The sequence below is a fragment of the Ranitomeya variabilis genome, chromosome 6, assembly GCF_051348905.1.
Source record: "Ranitomeya variabilis isolate aRanVar5 chromosome 6, aRanVar5.hap1, whole genome shotgun sequence".
Lineage (NCBI taxonomy): Eukaryota > Metazoa > Chordata > Amphibia > Anura > Dendrobatidae > Ranitomeya > Ranitomeya variabilis.
In genome coordinates, this window is record NC_135237.1 from 181,425,653 (window position 1) to 181,452,460 (window position 26,808).

Sequence of the window (26,808 nt, forward strand, 5' to 3'; positions counted from 1 at the left end):
ATGAGCAGTCCGCAGGATCGGTAACAACTTGCTGATCAGTGGGGGCCAGCCCGTCCTAGGGGGCCAGCCCGTCCTAGGGGGCCAGCCCGTCCTAGGGGGCCAGCCCGTCCTAGGGGGCCAGCCCGTCCTAGGGGGCCAGCCCGTCCTAGGGGGCCAGCCTATCCTGTGGATGATCACTTTTCACAACCCCTGTAGCTCCCTGTGAAATACATAACTGTGTAATGCTGGACAAGGTCTTTCAAGGACATGGATGGGGGAAGGGAGGAGGCAGCAGGCCATAGCATATGTCACTGTTTATCAACTTCTAATGGATTTTGCAACATGAAGAACGTTTTCTAGACAATTATTGCTTGCATCTATGTCCTGAGTAGTGTGTGCATGCTTTTTACCCTCCTTTTCTTCTATTTTTCTGGTCTGGAGACTGAATAATATCCAGTGGGCATTCTGTATCCAGAGCTGAGGAGAATAAAGTCCTTCTTTCCTCCACATTAACCAGGATTGTCCTTTGATTTTCCTGAAATTGAGCTAAGCTTAGATTGCTGGTTATGGGCGAGAACATATTTTTTATCTTTGTGATTTGAATGTGACGATCATAGGTGATCTGAGCCACCTTAGTGTCAATCTTACCACGCGGTCTTCGCCCCCTCCTCATCATTCTGTACTTTTCTTTAGATTTTGACAGTGTGTGATCAAGGCTGCGATCTCCGGCTTCTGAGGCCATCATCCTATCAGCGGAGACTCACAGCGTGCCGTATGCAACAACCCTATTTAAAGGCTGCATATTATCTCCGCTCCAACCATCTTTTAGTCCAAATGGCACTAAAACATATTGTACCATAGGAATAATAGCCACGAAAGTACAGTTGGGAGGCCACACAAATACATTACCGGGTATGGAACAATGTTGGGAAGGTGCTGGCTTTGTTTGGGGCCTGACAGTTGGATCTACCCTGATAATTTGCTTCCCTTTATGGGGCGGCATATCCTGATGACAGATCTGCTTTAAATATCCTTTTGAGCACCTTTGTGTCAGTCATGTGTGGTATTATAATCGCCTAATGCATGTAAACATTCCTCGCCTCATTACGCACCCACGAGCCGCTTTGTTATTGTGCGTTCCTGTTTGATCAGTACAGGTAGTTCTTATCCACAGGAATATAACATGCCAGTACAAACTGTGCTCCACATCTCAGATTCCTGCGCTACACAACTTGCTGTCACCACTCTGAATTCCAAAAGAAGTGCGGATAACAGAGATTGGGAAATCGTTCTGTATCTACAAAAAAAAAACAATGTCAGATGGAAACAAATTTTCTACCAAGGGATCCGTATTTATGTTTTTTGCAATTGAGCACTAATAATCAGAACTCCTCATCTATTCAAGCTCTTCAATTTAGGTCATTTTGTGCAGATCGGTCTCTACTAGGGATGAGGGAACAGATTTGCCCAGAATCGACTTCGAGTTGATTTTCCAGAAATGTGTGTGTCCCTGTAAATTTGAACACTTTGTGCGAATCAGACTAAAATAAAAGAAAATGTCCCACACCATATCACACACTGCTGAAGAGTCACAGAGCGGGCTAATAATGTCAGGCACTGCCAGGTGGGCTTCACCAGAAAACCCTGCAATTATTACGTCACCTTGTTAGTGCAACCATATCAGAAATGTCTGTCACTGCCGGAATAAAACATGAGCGCCAGCCAAGGAATGCCATTTTAGGATTTTACATCATAGAGATAGGAGGTCAGAGCGTATAGATCATTCCACATGTGGACAGGTATAGGCCAAAATAGGATTGTGATACTACTGCAGTGCTGGAATACATAGAAAATGGGAGCGTTCGTCTCCGTCTGTGAGTAAAAGCCAAAGACTCCTGTAAAATAGGGAGGTGCTGGACCTGCAGAGTCAGTGTGACTGTGACTTCATTGATCTGTAAAACACTACAAGTAACAGCACCTGAACAGCCTTTTTTTAATCATCACACACTTCGGGTAAGTTCACACAAGGCGTTTTTTTTTTGCTCCTTTTTTAATGCGAATTTTCAGCTGCTTTTTACAGTACCAGCAAAGCCTATGAGATTTCAGAAATCTCCTGCACACACATTGTTTTATTGTTTGATCAGTATTTTCTGCTTTGCTGCGTTTTTTGGACATAGAGCATGTCACTTCTTTCAGCGTTTTTGCTGCGTTTTTTCACCCATTGACTTGAATGGGTGTTGAAAAAAACGCAGGTATCATTACTTGCTGCGTTTTTGCTGCTGAAAATCCACGGACATTAGCATGGACAAAGAGAAAAAAAAAAACACACCTAAACCTGCGTTTTTGACGCAGCTTCTTTCCTGCCAAGATGATCAAGTTTTGCTGCAGAAAAAAAAAGCAGCAAAAACACCCTGTGTGAACTTACCCTTCAATTACAAGCCAGGAGGTCAGTTTAACCCTAGAATGCGTGATGTCACAAGTCTACACTTTTATGTAACGGGCCATTTAGGCCCCCATGCAAATCATATGGAGAAATTCACATAAATAACTTTTATAAGTTTATTTAAAAATTGCAAAATGAGATGTGAATAATGCACCATATTTTAATAATAATTTTTTGCAAAAAACATTTTTTTTTTCCACATTTCAAACAAAGATATCAAAACACACAAAGGTATATAAATCTAGAGTGAACTAGCTGCAGCTACATTTCTTTTCTAACTTTTTCTTTTCAATTTTATTGGTCTTCCAAACAGTTTTCACATGTTATCTTTTCTGAAGAATGTTCTTTGCAGATATTTTCCCCACAAGTGGTACAATATCGCTCAGTTTTCCTATCTAAATTTCTTGGACAAATGAAACAACGCTTTTGTTTTCTCTCTCCTGGCCCTTTTATACTTTCTTGTAGGTGGTGTACAATGCTCTGGATTTTTGTGGCTCACAAGCTCTACCCTTTGCAAGCTTCTTATAGAAACAAAGAGACTGAAAATGAGTCTTCTCCCCAACATCATATCTTCACAGGTCCTTCCGCAATTAGCTCACAGTGTATACTGTCCTCATTACTCTCTACGCAGCTCATTACTGTGTTCAGAAGGACCTGAGATGATGTCATGGCCTTGTCACTCCCTCCCAAAATCATGTGACATCCTCGCATGGCATGATCCACCTCCTGGACCCTCCACCAGCAACCCTGACTACAAATAAAGTAACTGGAGACACAAACACTGCTGAGCGCATCATAAAAATAGCAGAGGCCTAAACAATTCCGTACAGATGTGGCGTTCCCCCCAAAAAAAGCATTGTTATACTAAAATGCCTATCAAAAAAATTACCGGTATATGAACAACTGGATATTACAAACAATGACATACTTGAGGAATACCTAGAGCTTCAAAATTCTGACTAAAGTAATTTTGCAGATAATAGCAAAAAGGTAAGCGCCGGGGCCTAAAAGGCCCCTTATCCGCATTCTAGGGTTAATACACTGTGTCCTAATTTTGCTAGTAAGGAAGAATCCTGTTTATGCGGCCTGTGTTTCCGACAGCATGATTCTCCTGACCGGTTCCCTTTGAATTGATGTCTCTCGCTACGTCATACACTGGGATGTTGTTGTTTCATGTGTGTTCAGTTTGTACTTACCGCTCTTCTTTTTTCTAAATAATTGTAGATGCCAGAATTCCAGAAGAAAACTGTCCATATAAAGGACCCGGCAAAAGTTGAAGAGATAATATGTGGATTAATCAAAGGAGGCGCAGCCAAGCTTCAGGTAAGTGTTGTGACTTGTAGTGCCACAGGGATATCAGCTTACATACTGTAGGTCTTAAGACGATCCCTTTATCAGGATAAGCATGTGGTATACTGATGCTGTGCTAGTCATCCATGGAGCAAGCTTCGGCCTCTTAAAGAAAGCAGCCAGCGCAGGGTGAAATGTAAAATGACTTGTAAACTTTACATGAGAAAAGCAAATGCATTAAAAAGTCCCAATAACAATATATAAATATTTCTTTCAAGGATTAGTGATGAGCGAATGTGCTCCGATAAGGAGTTATCCGACTATGATCGTGGAATTCTGTGTTCGAGTCCCCGTGGCTGCATGTCTCGTGGCTGTTAGCCAATCCCTGCACGTGCTGCGGCTGTCGATCAGCCATGAGACATTCAGCCATGGGGACTTGAACGTATTTTTTGAGCACGCCGCAGTCACTCAGCACCCGAGCAGCCCTAATAACTCACTACCCAAGCACGTTCACTCATCACTATAAAGGATGGAATTAAATGGCACCATTTAAAAACCGGAGTCCAATGCGTCCGTTATCATTGACCACAGATAAAGAGCACCTAACAGCTGAATCGTGATGTCCGGATTTTGGGCAGCATGTTTTCAGCTGTAGGATGTGTTCACATGCGCCATTTTTGATGCATTTTTATTTCTGCTGTTTTTATTTTTTGTGCAAAAACAGAATCTGCAGTGCTTAGACTAGCCAGCAGCTCTCCCTACCTGAGCATGACCACTTATTTCTCAAGAGTGTGAACATTGCTGTCTGAGCTCAGGCCAATTTATATGGCCGTCTGACTGCGCCCAAAGATTATTGCTATAAAGTCCAGTTGCGGATGCATGCCAGTACCTTTTGGGTTGTGACTCCCGGTTTTTAGGTAGTGTGAAGTTCCCCCACCCGTCTTTCCAGATGCTCTGCTTTACCCTCCTCTTCTGCCACTCTTGTCCACGTTGGCCGCAGTGTATAACCCCAGGCCCAGCAAATATCTAACCTAGGACACGATAATGAACAGCCTACACATGTGCTTTCATAAAAGGTTAAATATGTTCTGTCTGATGGATCCATAAACACACCGTTGTGATCTTGTGTCTTCTGAAAGTCATTTGGTGCAATCGTCTTTTACTTCGTAGGTCATAACAGATTTTGATATGACATTAAGCCGATTTTCCCACAATGGAAAACGATGTCCCACTTGTCATAGTGAGTATATTACATCTAAAATTCTGCAAAAAGTAATTCCATGCATTTGTTACGGTGTTAAAATATTTACTTTTTCATCTCCAGATGTAATCGATAACTGCAAATACGTAAGTGATGAATGTCGAAAAAAGGTATGTACCATGTTGTGTGGCAAGGATAATGGGGCGGACTATGGTGGCACAGCTGCTCTTTAGTAGCTGGGTCATTTCTCCAGTTTTTAGGTTGTGGGTACATTGACCCCAGTGAGCTGCTGCATGCAGTGTTAGAGGCCCATCGAATAATAAGGTTGCTTTCCCGTACCCTTAGAAGTTTGATCAAAATGTCTAGATTTAATCAACAACGCCAGTCACTGTGTTGGTGAATGTATTAATCTATTACTTTAATGCCGGTTTCCTCTAAGGAGGCCATAGATTGCTTTATTAGGAGTCAATGTCACCATGGGAGAAAGAAGGTGGCACGCTATGAATAAACTACGGAGCACATTCTAATCTAGTTATCTCCATTTTTACTCTGTTCTTCCTCTTCATTTTGGTTGTCTAGTTACATGAACTGAAAGAAAAATACTATGCAATTGAGATAGATCCAGAGCTGACCATCACAGAGAAATTCCCATACATGATTGAATGGTAAGTCAGATCTTCAGTGCTACATGCCTGCTCCCCAGACGAGCGCCGACCATTGCAATGTATAGTCTGCTACATGCCTGCTCCCCAGACGAGCGCCGACCATTGTAATGTATAGTCCGCTACATGCCTGCACCCCAGACGAGCACCGACCATTGCAATGTATAGTCTGCTACATGCCTGCACTCCAGACGAACGCCGACCATTGTAATGTATAGTCCGCTACATGCCTACACCCCAGACGAGCGCCGACCATTGTAATGTATAGTCTGCTACATTCCTGCACTCCAGACAAGCGCCGACCATTGTAATGTATAGTCTGCTACATGCCTGCACCCCAGACGAGCACCGAACATTGTAATGTATAGTCCGCTACATGCCTGCTCCCCAGACGAGCACCGAACATTGTAATGTATAGTCTGCTACATGCCTGCACCCCAGACGAGCACCGAACATTGTAATGTATAGTCCGCTACATGCCTGCACCCCAGACGAGCACCGAACATTGTAATGTATAGTCTGCTACATGCCTGCACCCCAGACGAGCGCCGACCATTGCAAAGTATAGTCTGCTACATGCCTGCACCCCAGACGAGCGCCGACCATTGTAATGTATAGTCCGCTACATTCCTGCACTCCAGACAAGCGCCGACCATTGTAATGTATAGTCTGCTACATGCCTGCTCCCCAGACGAACGCCGACCATTGTAATGTATAGTCCGCTACATGCCTGCTCCCCAGACGAGCACCGAACATTGTAATGTATAGTCTGCTACATGCCTGCACCCCAGACGAGCGCCGACCATTGTAATGTATAGTCCGCTACATGCCTGTACCCCAGACGAACGCCGACCATTGTAATGTATAGTCCGCTACATGCCTGCTCCCCAGACGAGCGCCGACCATTGTAATGTATAGTCCGCTACATGCCTGCTCCCCAGACGAGCGCCGAACATTGTAATGTATAGTCTGCTACATACCTGCACTCCAGACGAACGCCGACCATTGTAATGTATAGTCCGCTACATGCCTGCACCCCAGACGAGCACTGAACATTGCAATGTATAGTCCGCTACATGCCTACTCCCCAGATGAGCGCCGACCATTGTAATGTATAGTCCGCTACATGCCTGCTCCCCAGACGAACGCCGACCATTGCAATGTATAGTCTGCTACATGCCTGCACCCCAGACGAGCGCCGACCATTGTAATGTATAGTCCGCTACATGCCTACACCCCAGACGAGCGCCGACCATTGCAATGTATAGTCCGCTACATGCCTGCACCCCAGACGAACGCCGACCATTGTAATGTATAGTCCGCTACATGCCTGCTCCCCAGACGAACGCCGACCATTGTAATGTATAGTCCGCTACATGCCTGCACCCCAGACGAACGCCGACCATTGTAATGTATAGTCCGCTACATGCCTGCACCCCAGACGAACGCCGACCATTGTAATGTATAGTCCGCTACATGCCTGCTCCCCAGACGAACGCCGACCATTGTAATGTATAGTCCGCTACATGCCTGCACCCCAGACGAACGCCGACCATTGTAATGTATAGTCCGCTACATGCCTGCACCCCAGACGAGCACCGACCATTGTAATGTATAGTCCGCTACATGCCTGCTCCCCAGACGAACGCCGACCATTACAATGTATAGTCTGCTACATGCCTGCACCCCAGACGAGCACCGACCATTGTAATGTATAGTCCGCTACATGCCTGCTCCCCAGACGAGCGCCGACCTTTGTAATGTATAGTCCGCTACATGCCTGCTCCCCAGACGAGCGCCGACCATTGCAATGTATAGTCCGCTACATGCCTGCTCCCCAGACGAGCGCCGACCATTGCAATGTATAGTCTGCTACATGCCATGCCTGCTCCCCAGACGAGCGCCGACCATTGCAATGTATAGTCTGCTACATGCCATGCCTGCTCCCCAGACGAGCGCCGACCATTGCAATGTATAGCCCGCTACATGCCTGCTCCCCAGACGAGCGCCGACCTTTGTAATGTATAGTCCGGGAATAGAAGGCTTCCTCATGGCATTCACATCACAGGGTCACAGGTAACATGGAGACGAGCTGTGAAACACACAGAGGGAAATGGGAATGAATGTCTAAGGCTACTTTCACACATCAGGTTTTTTGTATCAGGCACAATCCGGCGAATGTTGGAAAAACCGGATCCGGCGCAGATTGTGAAAAACTGATGCGACGGATCTGTTTTTTTTTATGGATCCGGCTAGCATATCTAAATTATTGGATTAAAAAAAATTTGCAGCATGCGCAGTTTAAAAAAACGGAATCCGTCATTTTCCGGATCCGGCGCTTCCGGCTTTTTCACCGGAGACCAAAATGTTGCTATGGACGTTTTTTCCGGAAACGGCAGATTTGCCTTATCCGGCGAAACACAAACGAAACGCAATGTCATCCAGCGCAATCCGGCATTAATGCAAGTCTATGAGAAAAAAACGGATCCAGCGGCAACATTTGCCGGATCCGTTTTTTTTTTTAAATTTAGCCGGATTGAGCCTGACAGCGAAAACCTGATGTGTGAAAGTAGCCTTAGATAAATGGGAGAGGTTTAGACCGGATTATTGTGTAGGACGTCGCCCTCCCAGACTAGTTCATTTGAGCATGTGCCTATGGCAGCCAAGGGGAATCCAATTTTAAAATAATGCTTCATTATTTTAGAAAAATTGGCCACATGGAGGAAATGAAATAGACAGAACCTACACTATCATGTTTTATTCAGTGCGGCGGCTCTAGTGTTGCCCGCTTCTCTCTGTGTCCGCAGTAATGGCGTGCTGTCCATGTGCACGTGACCGCTGCAGATTATCACTGGCTGCAGCTGTGACTCCATTTCCTCCTCTGTAAGTCCCTTTACTACTTTAGTATGTTCTAATCCTAAGACAGAAACAAAATGAGCATATATCCTCAGTAAGTAAAAGCAATAGTGCACATGAATAACTTACATAGTAAACACTGTTTTTGATCAAAAAGTGTAAAAGCCAGACCACCAGCACCAATTGGATGGTCCTAAGGTCTAGTATTAAGACCTTACCATGTGTTAGTGACATCAATGTGAATAAGGGCAGAGCAGGACCGGGTCTGTAGGGATACCCAGCAAATGAGAAGCTATGTAAACGTAAGGTCCAGCTCAAAGAAAGTGCAGGTGAGGCTGTGGCCTCCCTAAGTGCATTATTATATGCACTATTGCGCTTATCTACTTACAGCAGGGTATGGGTTCATTTGGTTTCTGTCTTGGGCTTTGTCTGGTTAATGGCCAGTGTGAACATGATCCTATTTTGCACAGATAGCAACTTATACTCCAGTTCATTTTACAATTGCGCAACAGCGTTTTGCTCCTTGCCCCTTAACGACCGCCGATACGCCTTTTAACGGCGGCCGCTAAGGGTACTTAAACCACAGCGCCGTTAATTAACGGCGCTGTGGAAAAAGTGAATAGCGCCCCCCAGAGTCGGATTTTCTCTGGGGTCTCGGTTGCCGAGGGTAGCCGAGACCCCAGAGAACATGATTCGGGGGGTTTTTACCGACCCCCGAGTTGCGATCGCCGGTAATTAACCGTTTACCGGCGGTCGCAACAAAAAAAAAAAAAACGCGATTTGCCGTTTAATTTCTCTGTCCTCCGATGTGATCGCACATCGGAGGACAGAGAAATGTGGTCCCCGATGGCCCCCAATAGCCCCCCAATACTTACCTACCTCCCCCGGTGCTCCTCGTGTCTCCCCATGGGCGCCGCCATCTTTTTTCCGGGAAAAAATGGCGGGCGCACGCGCAGTGCGCCCGCCGCCCGGCACCCGGATGTTCTTTGGGGTCTCGGCTGCCGGGGGTAGCCGAGACCCCAAAGAACATGATCGGGGTCGATTTGCACCGACCCCTGCTTTGCGATCGCCGGTAATTAACAGTTTACCGGCGACCGCAAAAAAAAAAAAAAAAAAAAAAAGCGATCAGTTATTTCTCTGTCCTCTGATGTGATCGCACATCAGAGGACAGAGAAATAGGGGGATTCGGGGACCCTAACATACTCACCCGGGGTCCCTGGGTCCTCTTCTGTCTTCTCCTGCCAGCCGGCTTTTTCCTTATGGCGGGCGCATGCGCAGTGCGCCCGCCATCTGCTGCCATCTGCCGGCCGGCAGGAGAAGACAAGTTGGGGCTAAAATTAGGGTTAGGGTTAGGGTTAGGGTTAGAGTTAGGGTTAGGGTTAGGGTTGGGGCTAAATTTAGGGTTAGGGCTAGGGTTAGGGTTAGGCTACTTTCACACTAGCGTTTTTTGGCTTCCGTCGCAATGCGTCGTTGGAGAAAAAACGCATCCTGCAAAAGTGCTTGCAGGATGCGTTTTTTCTCCATTGGCTTGCATTAGCGACGCATTGCGACGGATTGCCACATGTCGCATCCGTCGTGCGACGGATGCGTCGTGCTTCGGCGGACCGTCGACACAAAAAAAACTACATGTAACTTTTTTGTGCGACGTGTCCCACATATTTCAGTGCCACGTGCCACGTATTTAAGTGACACGTGCCACGTATCAAAGTGCCACGTGCCACATATTTCAGTGCCACGTATCAAAGTGCCACGTGCCACGTATCAAAGTGCCACGTGCCACGTATCAAAGTGCCACGTGCCACGTATCAAAGTGCCACGTGCCACATATTTCAGTGCCACGTGCCACGTATCAAAGTGCCACGTGCCACGTATCAAAGTGCCACATCTTTCAGTGCCACGTGCCACGTATTTAAGTGACACGTGCCACGTATCAAAGTGCCACGTGCCACATATTTCAGTGCCACGTATCAAAGTGCCACGTGCCACGTATCAAAGTGCCACGTGCCACGTATCAAAGTGCCACGTGCCACGTATTTCAGTGCCACATATTTAAGTGACACGTATCACGTATAAGTGCCACGTGTCACGTATTTAATTGCCACATATTTAAGTGCCACGTATCAAGATTTTCCATGGAGAACAGACACATCCAGAGATATGTCTGCTCTCCACGGCTGCAGCAACACACTGACAGGAGCCATAGTTCCTGTCGGTGTGTCACTGCGCATGCGCGAGCGAGTTTACCGGCGGTCATTGACCCCGGCACTCTCGCTTAACGGCAGTGCTGCGTGGGAAAGTTCAACGCAGCTGTACTGCTGTTAACCGAGACGCCGGAGTCATTGAACTCCGGAACAGTACGCGATACACTGCTAGGAGCTTCGCTCCTGGCAGTGTATCGCCGGAGAGCAGCCGATCGGCGTGGGACACTCGTTTTATGGATTCTGCGGACAGGGAGTATGAATTTGGTTTATTATTTTTGGATTTTTTCCTGGAGGATCGAGGGCTTCGCCTACAAGTGTGCTGTTGGTGAGTATATACTCTGTGTTATATGTTGTATGTACTGTGTGTCATGTATGTGTATTGTGTGTAGGTGTTTTGTGTAACTTTACAATTGTGCTAAGTCGCCGGACACAGGGACAACTCTCCCATCCTAATACCGGATGGGAGTAGTAGTCCCATACGGCGACTTAGCACAATGGTGGCACTAGCGTCGCATGGGGACACACACACGCACACACACGCACACACACACACACAGAAGGACTCCATGCTGCTTCACTGGGGGGCGGGGGCTTCCCTCTTCCTGTCCGACGTCACGTCCGGTCCTGGGTGTCAACCCCTCCGTACAAAGACGCCGACACCCAGGACAAAGGCGCTGTGTGTGGAAGGTAATATGGGGCCCTAGGGGGATACGCAGACACGCCGCTGCGTAAAGAATTGACATGTCAATTCTTTTTACGCCGGCGTGTTTGCAGACAAAAGCGCCGCGTTTTTTTGCGGTGTGTCTGAACGGCAAAGTGAATTTCTCATTCACTTTGCCGGCAGACGAAAATGACATTGCGCATTTTTGAAAAGCGCCCGCAAAATAGCGCTCAAAAATGCGCTATGTCTGAAAGTAGCCTAAGGCTTCTTTCACACTTGCGTCGGTACGGGGCGGTCGCAATGCGTCGGCCCGATGTACCGACGCACGTTGTGAAAATTGTGCACAACGTGGGCAGCGGATGCAGTTTTTCAACGCATCCGCTGCCCAGTCTATGTCCTGGGGAGGAGGGGGCAGAGTTACGGCCACGCATCCGCGGAAATGGCGGACGCGACGTACAAAAAAAAGGTTACATTGAACTTTTTTTGTGACGACGGGGGCTAAAGTTATGGTTAGGGTTGGGGCTAAAGTTAGGGTTGGGGCTAAAGTTAGGGTTAGAGTTGGGATTAGGGTTAGGGTTTGGATTAGGGTTGGGATTAGTGTTACGTTTGGGATTAGGGTTGGGATTAGGGTTAGGATTAGGGTTAGGGGTGTGTTGGATTTAGGGTTTTGATTAGGGTTATGGTTAGGGTTGAGATTAGGGCTGTTTTGGGGTTAGGGTTGTGATTATCGTTAGGGTTGTGATTAGGATTATGGATCGGGTTGAGATTAGGGTTAGGGCTGTGTTGGGGTTAGGGTTGGAGTTAGAATTGGGGGGTTTCCACTGTTTAGGTACATCAGGGGGTCTCCAAACACGACAGCCAATTTTGCGCTAAAAAAGTCAAATGGTACTCCCTCCCTTCTGAGCTCTGCCGTGCGCCCAAACAGTGGTTTACCCCCACATATGGGGCATCAGCGTACTCGGGATAAATTGGACAACAACTTTTGGGGTCCAATTTCTCCTGTTACCCTTGTGAAAATAAAAACTTGGGGGCTAAAAATCTTTTTTGTTGGAAAAAAATATATTTTTTTATTTTCACTACTCTGCATTATAAATTTCTGTGAAGCACTTGAGCTTTCAAAGTTCTCACCACATATCTAGATAAGTTCCTTAGGGGGTCTAGTTTCCAAAATTTGGTCACTTGTGGGGGTTTCTACTGTTTAGGTACATTAGGGGTCTGCAAACGCAACATAACGCCCGCAGACAATTCTATCAAAGTCTGCATTGCAAAATGGCGCTCCTTCCCTTCCGAGCTCTGCCGTGCGCCCAAACAGTGGTTTACCCCCACATATGGGGTACCAGCATACTCAGGACAAATTGGACAACAACTTTTGGGGTCCAATTTCTCTTGTTACCCTTGTGAAAATAAAAATTTGGGGGCTAAAAAAATCTTTTTTGTGGGAAAAAAAATATTTTTTATTTTCACTACTCTGCATTATAAATTTCTGTGAAGCACTTGAGCTTTCAAAGTTCTCACCACATATCTAGATAAGTTCCTTAGGGGGTCTATTTTCCAAAATGGGGTCACTTGTTGGGGGTTTCTACTGTTTAGGTACATTAGGGGTCTGCAAAGGCAACATAACGCCCGCAGACAATTCTATCAAAGTCTGCATTCCAAAATGGCACTCCTTCCCTTCCGAGCTCTGCCATGCGCCCAAACAGTGGTTTACCCCCACATATGGGGTACCAGCATACTCAGGACAAATTGGACAACAACTTTTGGGGTCCAATTTCTCTTGTTACCCTTGTGAAAATAAAAACTTGGGGGCTAAAAAATCTTTATTGTTAAAAAATATATATTTTTTATTTTCACGACTCTGCATTATAAACTTCTGTGATGCACTTGGGCATTCAAAGTTCTCACTACACATCTAGATAAGTTCCATGGGGGGTCTAGTTTCCAAAATGGGGTCACTTTTGGGGGGTTTCTGCTGTTTAGGCACATCAGGGGCTCTCCAAACGCGACATGGCGTCCGATCTCAATTCCAGTCAATTTTGCATTGAAAAGTCAAATGGCGCTCCTTTGCTTCCGAGCTCAGCCATGCGCCCAAACAGTGGTTTACCCCCACATATGGGGTGTCGGCGTACTCAAGACAAATTGTACAACAGCTTCTGGGGTCCATTTTCTCCTGTTACCCTTGGTAAAATAAAAATTTGGAGGCAAAAAGATCATTTTTGTAGAAAAAATGCGATTTTTTTATTTTCACGGCTCTACGTTATAAACTTCTGTGAAGCACCTGGGGGTTTAAAGTGCTCACCACACATCTAGATAAGTTCCTTAAGGGGTCTAGTTTCCAAAATGGTGTCATATGTGGGGGGTCTCTACTGTTTAGGCACATCAGCGGCTCTCCAAACGTGACATGGCGTCCGATCTCAATTCCAGCCAATTCTACATTGAAAAAGTAAAACGACACTCCTTCTCTTCCAAGCTCTGCGGTGCGCCCAAACAGTGGTTTACCCCCATATATGGGGTATCGACGTACTCAGGAGAAATTGCACAACAACTGTTGTGGTCTAATTTCTCCTGTTACCCTTGTGAAAATAAAAATTTGGGGGCAAAAAGATCATTTTTGTAGAAAAAATGAGATTTTTTATTTTCACGGCTCTACGTTATAAACTTCTGTGAAGCACTTGGGGGTTCAAAGTGCTCACCACACATCTAGATAAGTTCCTTGGGGGGTCTAGTTTCCAAAATGGTGTCACTTGTGGGGGGTTTCCACTGTTTAGGCACATTAGGGGCTCTCCAAACGCGACATGGCGTCCGATCTCAATTCCAGCCAATTCTGCATTGAAACAGTCAAACGGTGCTCCTTCACTTCCAAGCTCTGCGGTGCGCCCAAACAGTGGTTTACCTCCACATATGGGGTATCGGCGTACTCAGGAAAAATTGCACAACAAAATTTGTGGTTAAATTTCTGTTTTTACACTTGTGAAAATTAAAAAAAATGGTTCTGAAGTAAAATGTTTGCAAAAAAAAGTAAAATGTTCATTTTTTTCTTCCACATTGTTTTAGTTCCTGTGAAGTACGTAAAGGGTTAATAAACTTCTTGAATGTGGTTTTGAGCAGCTTGAGGGGTGCAGTTTTTAGAATGGTGTCACACTTGGTTATTTTCTATCATATAGACCCCTCAAAATCACTTCAAAGGTGATGTGGTCCCTAAAAAAAACATGGTGTTGTAAAAATGAGAAATTGCTGGTCAACTTTTAACCCTTATAACTCCCTAACAAAAAAAAAAATTGTTTCCAAAATTGTGCTGATGTAAAGTAGACATGTGAGAAATGTTATTTATTAACTATTTTTTGTGACATATCTCTCTGATTTAAGGGCATAAAAATACAAAGTTTGAAAATTGCAAAATTTTAAAAATTTTCGCCATATTTCCATTTTTTTCATAAATAATCGCAAGTAATATCGAAGAAATGTTACCACTAACTTGAAGTACAACATGTCACGAAAAAACAATCTCAGAATCAGCGGGATCCGATAAAGCGTTCCAGAGTTATAACCTCATAAAGTGACACTGGTCAGAATTGTAAAAATTGGCTCGGTCATTAAGTACCAAATTGGCTCTGTCACTAAGGGGTTAAAAAAATCCTTGTCCTCCGCAGCACATTGTGTGTAAATAGGACATGTGTTGCCAAGAACTATGGTTGCTTATGTGCACAGAACTGATCAGTAGCACAGTTTCCCGTCCTAAACTACTGGCGATCAGCAAACAGTCATTTTCTGCTGTATATGGTGCAGTGTAAGTGTAAACCCAGCTTTACGGGTCGTGAACAGACTAATTGTAATAATAATAATAATATAGTTTTGATTTGTAGGTACACAAAGTCACATGCACTGTTGATTGAACAACGTTTTCAGCAAGACAAACTAGAAGAAGTTATAAGGGACTCTGACATCATGCTTAAGTAAGTATTCATGCATAATGTGCAGACAATGAAATGCAGGGTCGTCGCTCACTTCTCAGTCACACTGCATGGATTTAATGTAAATTAAATGTCTAGCTTCACAAAACACAGAAATTAAAAGTAAAGCCACAGAAAGAGGACTTAAACCCCCCCAATTAAAGAATTAACACGGCAGAAAAGGGCAAGGGTATTTACCTGCCCAGGTCACAGAGTATCAAGACTGACCGTTGCTTCCAAACAGAAACCAGGTGTGTACAGGTGCTTACTAAGAGTAGCCATCTCCATAGGTAACAAATAAATTAAACAGCCTCTGGCAGTTTTAATTGCAGCAGGATCCTACCTTCCCTTATAAATAAGAGGAATCCCCACAACATAGGTCCCAGCAACGAGAATCACCTTATTGTGGCTGCTGGGTACACCTCAATTGGCCAATTTATGTGCTAAGTATTCTCAATTTTTCCTATTTTCTAGTGCAGTAATGCAGTTCAAATATCATATATTTCATGTTTCCATGTACAGAGTGCTACTTTATTTTGCAGGTCACAGTGAGGAGCACACTTCACAGAACACACAGGCTCCGATTCATCAAGATTGGCATTTTGCACTTCAGTCTTAATGAATTTGGTGCATTTTACTCCAGCGCACTGATCAGTAAGACGGTTGCGCCTCTGATTGAGGCTGCTCCATGCAGTCAGATGGAAAGTACTCTGGTTAGTGACTGGAGTACAATTCTGTAATAATTTACACCATGTATTTGGTATAAATTGTAATGAATTTGATGGCCAGCAGCCCTTCCCTGCAAGGCGTTACCCACTTCTTTAGAAGTTCGTGCACCTAACCAGAACAAGCGTAAAAATGCCAAGAGTTGCAAAAGTTTGGGACAGCAGAGTTGCGCAAAAAGTTTTGGGAGATTTTAAACAATTTTACAAAATTACTTGATGAATCTGAACCTTAGTGTTTATTTTGAACTACTCTGTCTGAAAAAATGCTTGTCAATGCTGGGCCACGCTGCAGCTTCAGCTACGGTACGGTCACTATGACGCTGTTGCATTTTTTGCCACTTGCTTTCACACTTGCAGGGACGCTACATGACTGCATTCAACAGGATACGTCATGTAGCATGGGCATAGCCCAACCCTAATGGTACTTTGACCTTCTCACTTATATTACCAATTTCCTCCACTGACAAAGTCTCCTAATCGTTGTTTTTGTTCAAAAATTTTTGATTCTAGACAGTGGAAGTACAAGATCTACCAATTTATTTTTGGGCAATAGTTTACTCTATAAAGTCACAAAGGCACATAAAGCAGAATGTAATACATGCTGAATCCAGTAAATATTGTGCACCATTTTCATTAATTTGGCTTTTATGTTCACCAGCATAAAACAAAGAAAAAATAGAGGAATGACTTAACCCAGCCACCACTACAAATGCTGAATCTTGGCTAGCATTCTGGTTTCTGAAGTGTAACCGCTCTGACCTGTATGTTTTGCAGGGAAGGATACGAAACTTTCTTCGATAAGCTGAATGAACACACTGTTCCCGTATTTATCTTTTCAGCGGGGCTTGGAGATGTCCTGGAAGAAGCGATACGCCAATCTGGGGTATACTACCCCAACGTCAAAGTCATCTCCAACTTTATGGATTTTGATGAAAATGTAGGTTTTGTAGTTTTGGATATTGTACTTCTGTAAGCTACAGCAAGAAATATGGTGGAAGCTGTTCAGTAAATAGATAAGACTTCCATTATGGGAGTTATTGTCATTGGTTTCCATACTGAACAGAGTTGCTTTCACTTCTGACTAGTTTGTGGTAGTAACATGAAGTTATTGATGTGACTGTCCACCGCTGCTTCTCCCAGCAACCGCTGCTAATTATCTGCAAACTGTAAGGGGTCATCTTGTCTAAGACTAATTCCTGCTGCTTACACAGTGGCACAGACACAACTTTGTAGTCTGTTTTTAAATAACTGATCTCTGCTGGGTCTGTTGTGTTTTTTTTTTTTTTTTTTTTTTAATTGAAACTATAGAAAAATGATCTGTTTTTTGTTTACTGGATGCCTTACAAATGGAAGATAACGGATGGCTAATTAACATATGTTTTTCATAGACTTTAATGTTGAAAAAAAAACGGATCAGACCCCTTCCTACACAGCACTAATGATGTGCGGACACAGGCAGCTCTCTACTGTGCCACAGACAAGCCAGAGATGAAGCATTTGGGATCTGGGACAGTGCATTTTCAGATAGAACACCTTTAACAACTGAAGCATTATAAACTATTATATAACTAGCTATTATATGCACATTTAAAGGGGTTGTCCACTACTAGGACAACCCCTTCTTCACCTAAATGTTTGGCCCCGATTTAAAATAAAAAAGCCTAGACTCTCCTCCCGTGTCGGTGCTGCAGTCCCCGCAGTGTCGGCGCTGCAGTCCCCGCAGTGTCGGCGCTGCAGTCCCCGCAGTGTCGGCGCTGCAGTCCCCGCAGTGTCGGCGCTGCAGTCCCCGCAGTGTCGGCGCTGCAGTCCCCGCAGTGTCGGCGCTGCAGTCCCCGCAGTGTCGGCGCTGCAGTCCCCGCAGTGTCGGCGCTGCAGTCCCCGCAGTGTCGGCGCTGCAGTCCCCGCAGTGTCGGCGCTGCAGTCCCCGCAGTGTCGGCGCTGCAGTCCCCGCAGTGTCGGCGCTGCAGTCCCCGCAGTGTCGGCGCTGCAGTCCCCGCAGTGTCGGCGCTGCAGTCCCCGCAGTGTCGGCGCTGCAGTCCCCGCAGTGTCGGCGCTGCAGTCCCCGCAGTGTCGGCGCTGCAGTCCCCGCAGTGTCGGCGCTGCAGTCCCCGCAGTGTCGGCGCTGCAGTCCCCGCAGTGTCGGCGCTGCAGTCCCCGCAGTGTCGGCGCTGCAGTCCCCGCAGTGTCGGCGCTGCAGTCCCCGCAGTGTCGGCGCTGCAGTCCCCGCAGTGTCGGCGCTGCAGTCCCCGCAGTGTCGGCGCTGCAGTCCCCGCAGTGTCGGCGCTGCAGTCCCCGCAGTGTCGGCGCTGCAGTCCCCGCAGTGTCGGCGCTGCAGTCCCCGCAGTGTCGGCGCTGCAGTCCCCGCAGTGTCGGCGCTGCAGTCCCCGCAGTGTCGGCGCTGCAGTCCCCGCAGTGTCGGCGCTGCAGTCCCCGCAGTGTCGGCGCTGCAGTCCCCGCAGTGTCGGCGCTGCAGTCCCCGCAGTGTCGGCGCTGCAGTCCCCGCAGTGTCGGCGCTGCAGTCCCCGCAGTGTCGGCGCTGCAGTCCCCGCAGTGTCGGCGCTGCAGTCCCCGCAGTGTCGGCGCTGCAGTCCCCGCAGTGTCGGCGCTGCAGTCCCCGCAGTGTCGGCGCTGCAGTCCCCGCAGTGTCGGCGCTCGCTCTCCTGGGGCTCTCGTGACACGTGATCCCCAGCGCCCAATCAGTGCTGGCGTCACTGTCTCCACCTTTTGTCAAATTGAACATGGAAAGGAAGTCGGGGCTGCAGCTGATCTGGCCTTGTGTTCAGGTTGACAGAAGGGGGAGACAGTGACGCCAGCTCTGATTGGGCGCCGGGCCCACGTGTCACAACAGCAGGAGAGCGAGTGCTGACACCGCAGAACGGGCCGGGAGTATAAGATTTATTATTTTATCAGGGCCAAGTGTGGGGTATGAGAAGGGGTTGTCAAAGTAGTGGACATCTTCTTTAAGACATTATTTTTAACTGGACAACTCTTTAACCCCTTCTTACCTTATGACTGACATCAGTCATGGGGCAGGTCGGAGTATGTGGAGTGGGCTCTGGAGTGGAGCCAAGTGAACACATGGCAGATGCAAATTAAATAGCAGCTTTGTCTAATAACAGCCGTGGGGGGGATCACGGCTCTAACAGTTTATACCGCCACTATCAATCTTAAACATTTTTCAAAATACCTTAATTTTAGCAAAAAGGTGTTCTTTTTGTTCTCACAGGATTAAACATGGCCACTGTTAGGACATGCGTAGGACAGACTGTGGGACACATGAGACAGACGCACTAAGACTGGCAGGCTAACTGAGATGGATGCTCGTTCTCTGCTAAAGAAAGGTGTTTATCTTCTCCTTTACTCGGCTCCAGTGTCCTGTCACGGTGACTAAACCGAGGAATGTGTGTTCACGATGTCTGACAGGACGCTGCTCTGATGTGGCCTCCCTCTAATGCTTCACACAGCCTGTCCTACTGCGTGTGATCTAAGAAGGGTTGTGATTGATAGTAGCTGCCATCTTGGAATCCTGACCAAGTGCAATAAATAAAGCATTTTTTTTTTGTGTAAAGGTATTTAGGAAAATGTTTAATATTTTAAACGTATATTGTATAATTTATTTGGTACATTTCTCGGAGAATTGTACCTTTAAAGATCAAAACATTAAAAAAAAAATACAATAGGACATGATCAAATCTTATCTACCCCAAAATAGTATCCATAAAACCATCGGCTACATAAAACAAGCCCTCACAAGGCATAATCGATAGCAAAATAAAAATGCAGATTTTGCAGGTTTTCCCACCTACAAAGAATGCAGAGGTCTGTAATTTTTATCGTAGGTACACTTCAACTGTGAGAGACAGAATCTTTAAAAATAATACAATGTGATTGTCTGGATTTTTTTTTCAATAATTGCTTTGCATTTTATTGCATGAAATAAGTATTTGATCCAATAGGAAATCAGAACTCAATATTTGGTACAGAAAATTTTGTTTGTAATTACAGAGGTCAGACATTTCCGTAGTTCTTTACCAAGGTTTCACACAATGCAGGGATTTTGGCCCACTCCTCCATACAGATCTTCTCCAGATCTTTCAAGTTTCAGGGTTGTTGCTGGGCAACATGGACTTTCAGGTCCCTCCAAAGATTGTCTGGAGACTGGCTAGGTCACTCCAGGACCTTGAAATGCTTTTTAACCCCTTTACCCCCAAGGGTGGTTTGCACGTTAATGACCAGGCCATTTTTTACAATTCTGACCACTGTCCCTTTATGAGGTTATAACTCTGGAACGCTTCAACGGATCCCGGTGATTCTGACATTTTCTCGTGACATATTGTACTTCATGATATTGGTAAAATTTTCTTTGATATTACCTGCGTTTATTTGTGAAAAGAACAAATTTGGCGAAAATTTTGCAATTTTCCAAATTTGAATTTTTATGCCCTTAAGTATTTTGTGTGACATATCTCTGTGATTTAAGTAACATTTCCCACATGTCTACTTTACATCAGCACAATTTTGGAGTCAAAAGTTTTTTTTTGTTAGGGAGTTATAAGGGTTAAAAGTTGACCAGCAATTTCTCATTTTTAGAACACAATTTTTTTTTAGGGACCACATCTCATTTGAAGTCATTTTGAGGGGTCTATATGATAGAAAATAACCAAGTATGACACCATTCTAAAAACTGCACCCCTCAAGGTGCTCAAAACCACACTCAAGAAGTTTAATAACTCTTCAGGTGTTTCACAGGAATTTTTGGAATGTGTTAAAAAAATGGTTAATATATATATCTTTCCTGTAAAAAAAAAAATGAACATTTAACTTTTTTTCACAAAAAATTTACTTCAGCTCCAATTTGTTTTATTTTACCAAGGGTAATAGGAGAAATTGGACGCCAAAAGTTGTTGTACAATGTGTCCTGAGTACGCCGATACTCCATATGTGGGGGTAAACCACTGTTTGGGCGCATGGCAGAGCTCGGAAGGGAGCACTGTTTGACTTTTCAATGCAAAATTGACTGGAATTGAGATGGGACGCCATGTTGCGTTTGGAGAGCCCCTGATGTGCCTAAACAGTGGAAACCCCCAATTCTAACTGAAACCCTAATCCCAACCATAACCCTAACCACACACCTAACCCTGACACACCCCTAACCCTAATCCCAACCGTAAATGTAATCCAAACCCTAATCCCAACCGTAAATGTAATCCAAACCCTAGCCCCTACCCTGGCCCCAGCCCTAACCCTAGTCCTAACCCTAATGGGAAAATGGAAATAAATACATTTTTTAAATTTTTTTTATTTTCCCCTAACTAAGAAGGGGATGAAGGGGGGTTGATTTACTATATATAGCGGATTTCTATGATTGGCAGCCGTCACACACTAAAAGACGCTTTTTATTGCAAAAAATATTTTTTGCGTTACCACATTTTGAGAGCTATAATTTTTCCATATTTTGGTCCACAGAGTCATATGAGGTCTTGTTCTTTGCGGGACGAGTTGACGTTTTTATTGGCAACATTTTCGGGCTCATGACATTTTTTGATCGCTTTTAATTCAGATTTTTGTGAGGCAGAATGACCAAAAACCAGCTACTCACGAATTTCTTTTTTTTTTTGGGTGGGGGGGGAGGGAGGGGGGGGCGTTCCGCGTTTGCTAAAATGGATAAAGCAGTTTTATTCTTCGGGTCAGTACGATTACAGCGATACCTCATTTATATCTTTTTTATGTTTTGGCGCTTTTATACAATAAAAACTATTTTATAAAAAAAAAATAATTATTTTTGCATCGCTTTATTCTGAGGACTATAACTTTTTTATTTTTTCGCTGATGACGCTGTATGGCGGCTCGTTTTTTGCGGGACAAGATGACTTTTTCAGCGGTACCATGGTTATTTATATCCGTCTTTTTGATCGCGTGTTATTCCACTTTTTGTTCGGCGGTATGATAATAAAGCGTTGTTTTTTGCCTCGTTTCTTTTTTTTCTTTTTACAGTGTTCACTGAAGGGGTTAACTGGTGGGACAAAGTTACAACTCCCACAAAAAAACAAGCTCCCATATAACTATAACAAGAGAAAAATGAAGAAGTTGTGTGCTTTGGAAGATTGGGAAGGAAAAAACGAATCCGCAAAATTGAATAATCACCCTGGCATTAAAAGGGGTTTTCCCACAAAGTACATTTTAATTAATAGATATTGGAATAAAAATTGGATGTGGTAAAAGAAAAAATTCCTATGCTGAGATACTCTTATAATTGTGCCCTGCTGTGTAATGGCTGTGCCGTGTCTGCCATGTCTCCATGCCATCCTGTCTCTGTACTCTCATTAGTTTGCTTCCTCCTCTACCCCTGTACGGTCAGACACGGCCATCACACAGTACAGGGCATGGGCACATGTATAAGATTATCTCATTTAAACACATCCAATTGTGGAAATTATTATTATTCCAAGATCTATTGATTAAAATCCATGTTTATTGGAAATCCTTTTGAAGTGGAGTTCTGTGTATGTATGAAGTGGACGCTTGGCAGCCAGTTTTTTGGATTGGTCCGATAACTCTCTGGGACACTTGAATGGTTTCTTTCTGATATTAGTATTTTTCTCTGTGATATATATTTTGGTTTAACCTTTCTTATTCTATAGAAGTACATGCCAAGTTCATACCCTGCGGTGCTTATTTGCTGTTCCCCAGTCTTCAGTCTCAGAAGGTGCACCACCATTTATAACATAATGTTGATGATTAATATTTTTCATTAAGCTTTTTTTTGTTTCTTTGACTTCCAGGGTGTGATAAAGGGATTCAAAGGAGAATTGATCCATGTTTACAACAAGCATGGCGATGCCTTAAGGAGGACAGAATATTTTAGCCATTTGAAAGAAAACAGTAACATAGTATTACTGGGGGATTCCTTAGGGGATTTAGTGATGGCAGATGGAGTATCTGTGGAAAATATCCTCAAAATAGGATTCCTCAATGATAAGGTAAGAATGGCTGCCTGTGTGAGCCTTGTGTGTGTAATGATGGTTGTTCCGGTTAGTTCAGGCCATGAATGGGACCTCTAGCCACAGCTCTGTGCATCATCAATAGAGCTAACACAATATGGCTACCCCTGAGCCACTGATGGAAAAGGCTATTAGTCTACATTGACACTTTGCAGCGGTGGGGCTTTTTTTCCTGCAGTAAAATGTTGCAGTTGTGCAGCCAGCCCCAACATGTGAAGGCAGCTGTCCACTGCCACAGTCCACTGTCAATGCCCAAGAGTTTAACTCTTTCCAAGTCTTACTGAATCAGTCCGGGGCTGCACTACAAATTAAAGGGGTATTAACACCTTTATCCTTTATGGCACATCAAAAGTATGTACATTAAATGTCTGATAAGTAGAGTTGAGCATTCCAATACCGAGTTCTGATACTTTTGCGATATCGGGACTCGGGATCAGAATGCATATTCATGTGTAAAATAAAGAATAAAAATAAAAAATAGGGATATACTCACCCTCTGACGCGCCCTGGTGGTAACCGCTGCAACCGGCAGCCTCCGTTCCTAAGAATGAGCGAGTGAAAGACCTGCGATGATGTCGCGGTCTTGTGATTGGTCGCGTGAGCGGTCACGCGACCAATCACAAGCCGCCATGTCATCGAAGGTCCTTCACTCGCTCATTCTTAGGAACAGAGGCTGCCGGTTAACACCGCTAGGTCCAGGGTCCGCCGGAGGGGTGAGTATATCCATATTTTTTATTTTTATTCTTTATTTTTTACATGAATATGGATCCCAGGGCCTGAAGGAGAGTTTCCTCTCCTTCAGACCCTGGGAACCATCCAGGATACCTTCCGATACTTGGTGTCCCATTGACTTGTATTGGTATCGGGTATCGGTATCGGCGATATCCGATATTTTTCTGATATCGGCCGATACTATCCGATACCGATACTTGAAAGTATCGGAAGGTATCGCTCAACACTACTGATAAGTACAAATTCTTACAGGACCCCATAATTCCACCTTCAGCACTCTTAAGGCTGCCCACCAAGTTTTGACACTGCATATTTTTGCTGATTTCATCTTACGGTCACACAGTTGTTGTTTTTTTTTTTTTTTTACATGGATTTGGAAACATCCAAATCAAAAAACCGACTGTTTGAATAAGTTTCCTACTGATTTGAATGAGAAAACCTCCATTCGTGCACACGGTACTGTTGTCTTTCAGGTTATTTTGAACGTTTCCCAGTAAAATTAATCGGATTGGTAGTTAATCTGATTCTAAAATCTTGTGTGAATAGTCCATAAAGAGGAGGAGGTGGTGATGCATGCATCATGGGGTTTTTGCTTACTGCCTAATATTTCAGAATTTTCATAAACTACAGTGGAGCGAGCCCCAGACCCCGAAGACCACCTGCCTAACTCGTACTCCTTTCTGTAGTAAGAGACTCCATTCTCCTGATGTATGAGGCTACAGATATGTCTGCACAGGGCACCATTAGTACGTGCCAGTCCCTGCTCCTCCGCTCTGTGCGGCTGCTCACATATAGGGAACCTGTCAGACAAGCAATGTCCAGTCCATATGGTTGGGGGCCGCACAGAATGACATCGTGGGCTGCAGGTTGAGCACCCCTGGTCTATAGTCGGCTTTGGATATAAAATTGTGCCAACTTTATAATGAAAAATCTCATGGTCTGGAAGGCAAAGCATAAATGAAGTGGTTCCTCAGACTGCAGTGTTGGTGGCTTAGCCTTAACATAAGCCATTGAGGTCTATTTGATAGGTGTCTAACTCCTTGTACTCCCGCTGACTGAAGGGGTTGTGGTGATTGGTGGGGGTGGGGAGCCAGGTATTGATGGTCCATCTTGAGGACCTCCATGTTAATGAATGTATCGGTTAGCTTGTGGAAAGGCGATATGTGGTTTATAGGACATCCCTTTAATGCTGAGGCACCTTTTCTTAAGGCTCTGCCATGTTACTCTTCTGATATGCCTCCTGGCAATATGTTAACAATTGGGTGGTACCATTATTCTTGTCACTTTATTGTATGTATTCTGCTGTAGGGGCACATCCTCTTGATGGGAATGGTAATGCCAATGTATTAGGTTTTCTAAAATATTCGGCTGCTGTTCTGCATTTGCCACAGATTCCTCTCGCTGCTATGCAAAGAGCAAAATCCCCAGCCATCCGATGACATGGTGGCTATTATTCCCGGTATGCGCAGAAGCTGTAACATTATATTATACACTCGCTACTTTACCCGGACAAATTGCTGTAACTTCTAAAATAGACCATCTATAGAACTGAAATTTGGACTGTGCGTTCCTTGGTTCATGAGAAACTGATGTAGGTGTTGAAAATGTCCACCTTTTGCATCCATGCACGCCTGCACGCGCCGTGCCATATTGTTGAATGTATTCTTCAGGACGTCTAGGGTCATAGCCTAAATTTCTCGCTTTATGGTCCCAAAGGAAAAAATCCGGCGGTGTTAAATCAGGCGATCTTCTCATGAACCAAATTATGAACCGTCCACATTTCAGTACGATAGATCGTCCCTTCTAGAAGTTACAGCAGTGTTTCCGGGTAAAGTAGCGAGTGACTCGCCATGTACTGTAGTTGTATTAGCATTTCAAGGTAACTGAGAGTAAATGTCTTGTATGTTTTGGTTTTTTTTCCCTTCTATGCAGATCGATGAGTCTCTAGAAAAATACATGGACTTGTATGATATAGTGTTAGTCAAAGATGAAACTTTGGATGTAGCGAATTCCATTCTGCAAAAGATCCTTTAAGCCGCACAGATGGGAAACCTTTCCACGCCAGCATGTAGGACTCTTCAACTGCTGGTTTGGGTTTTTTTTTCTCCTTGTTTGCGATTTTTGTTTTATTTTTTATTTAAATATATTTCCTAAACCCATTTTGGACTTTGAAAGCACTTTACCTTTCAGCACTGTGCTGCTTTATTATACCTCTGAGTTTTATCGTGTTTGTGCGATCCGTCCGTCACCTTGAATGATGCTAACCAGCAATCTAGAATGGCAAGAATGAAGAATGGAACGGCATAAAGAGTTGGAATGTATCTTTATTTTCTTATGCACTATTAGATGTTGTATTTTGTCTAAGCATATATGTTTTTGAAGGCCAAAATGTGCACGTTTCATGCTGTTTGTACAGTCTTTTTATGTATTAAAATATCTAGATTATTCATTGATGGAACTTCAGTTACTTTACTGTAATGTAAGGCTGAGCCTTCTACTAGACAATCGTCTACAACTGTTCCCTCGTCGTCTATTATTTCCCTTAGCCAAACCTTTTAACACTCCAAAAGATTATCGCTATGGACATTATTCAGTGCAGGGAGAGTGGATAACAAACAGAACCTTTTTCCTCCCACAGAACCTTTACCCTCTCACACATGCTGAGAAAAGGAAAATAGTAACTGAAATTGTAACACAAAGCTTGGACAATGTGTTCCTGAGAACTGCATTACTGCTGCCTTTTACTGCTCTTCACAAGTCCATTGTCTACTGTTTGCCAGCATGCACCACTAGGGGGTGCTGGTGGTCTGTTAGCAACCTACCCAGAAGTTCAATGGAACTGTATAAACCCTAATGTAGTGCTCCCCCTGGTGGTGTGTAATTGGCTGCAATGTGCTAAGGTAAGAAAACATAAGTGTGTGTATTGTCTAGCGCTATATACAGTTAGGTCCATATATATTTGGACAGAGATAACATTTTTCTAATTTTGGTTATAGACATTACCACAATGAATTTTAAACAAAACAATTCAGATGCAGTTGAAGTTCAGACTTTCAGCTTTCATTTGAGGGTATCCACAATTAAATTGGATAAAGGGTTTAGGAGTTTCA

At 44.5% G+C, this 26,808-nt stretch overlaps 1 protein-coding gene across 2 annotated transcripts in view; it reads left to right on the top strand.

The window, feature by feature from the left end:
* Positions 1-26,145, top strand: part of NT5C3A (5'-nucleotidase, cytosolic IIIA) — a 68,842-nt gene extending 42,697 nt beyond the window's left edge. For both annotated transcript variants that reach the window (XM_077269287.1, XM_077269288.1), the window contains exons 2-9: positions 3,647-3,745; positions 4,883-4,952; positions 5,037-5,083; positions 5,493-5,578; positions 15,154-15,243; positions 16,740-16,902; positions 22,748-22,945; positions 25,631-26,145. In XM_077269287.1, coding sequence (XP_077125402.1) covers positions 3,647-3,745; positions 4,883-4,952; positions 5,037-5,083; positions 5,493-5,578; positions 15,154-15,243; positions 16,740-16,902; positions 22,748-22,945; positions 25,631-25,732 — 855 coding nt within the window. In that variant the 3' untranslated portion in view covers positions 25,733-26,145. The remainder of the gene's footprint in view (positions 1-3,646; positions 3,746-4,882; positions 4,953-5,036; positions 5,084-5,492; positions 5,579-15,153; positions 15,244-16,739; positions 16,903-22,747; positions 22,946-25,630) is intronic.
* Positions 26,146-26,808: the final 663 nt, after the last annotated feature.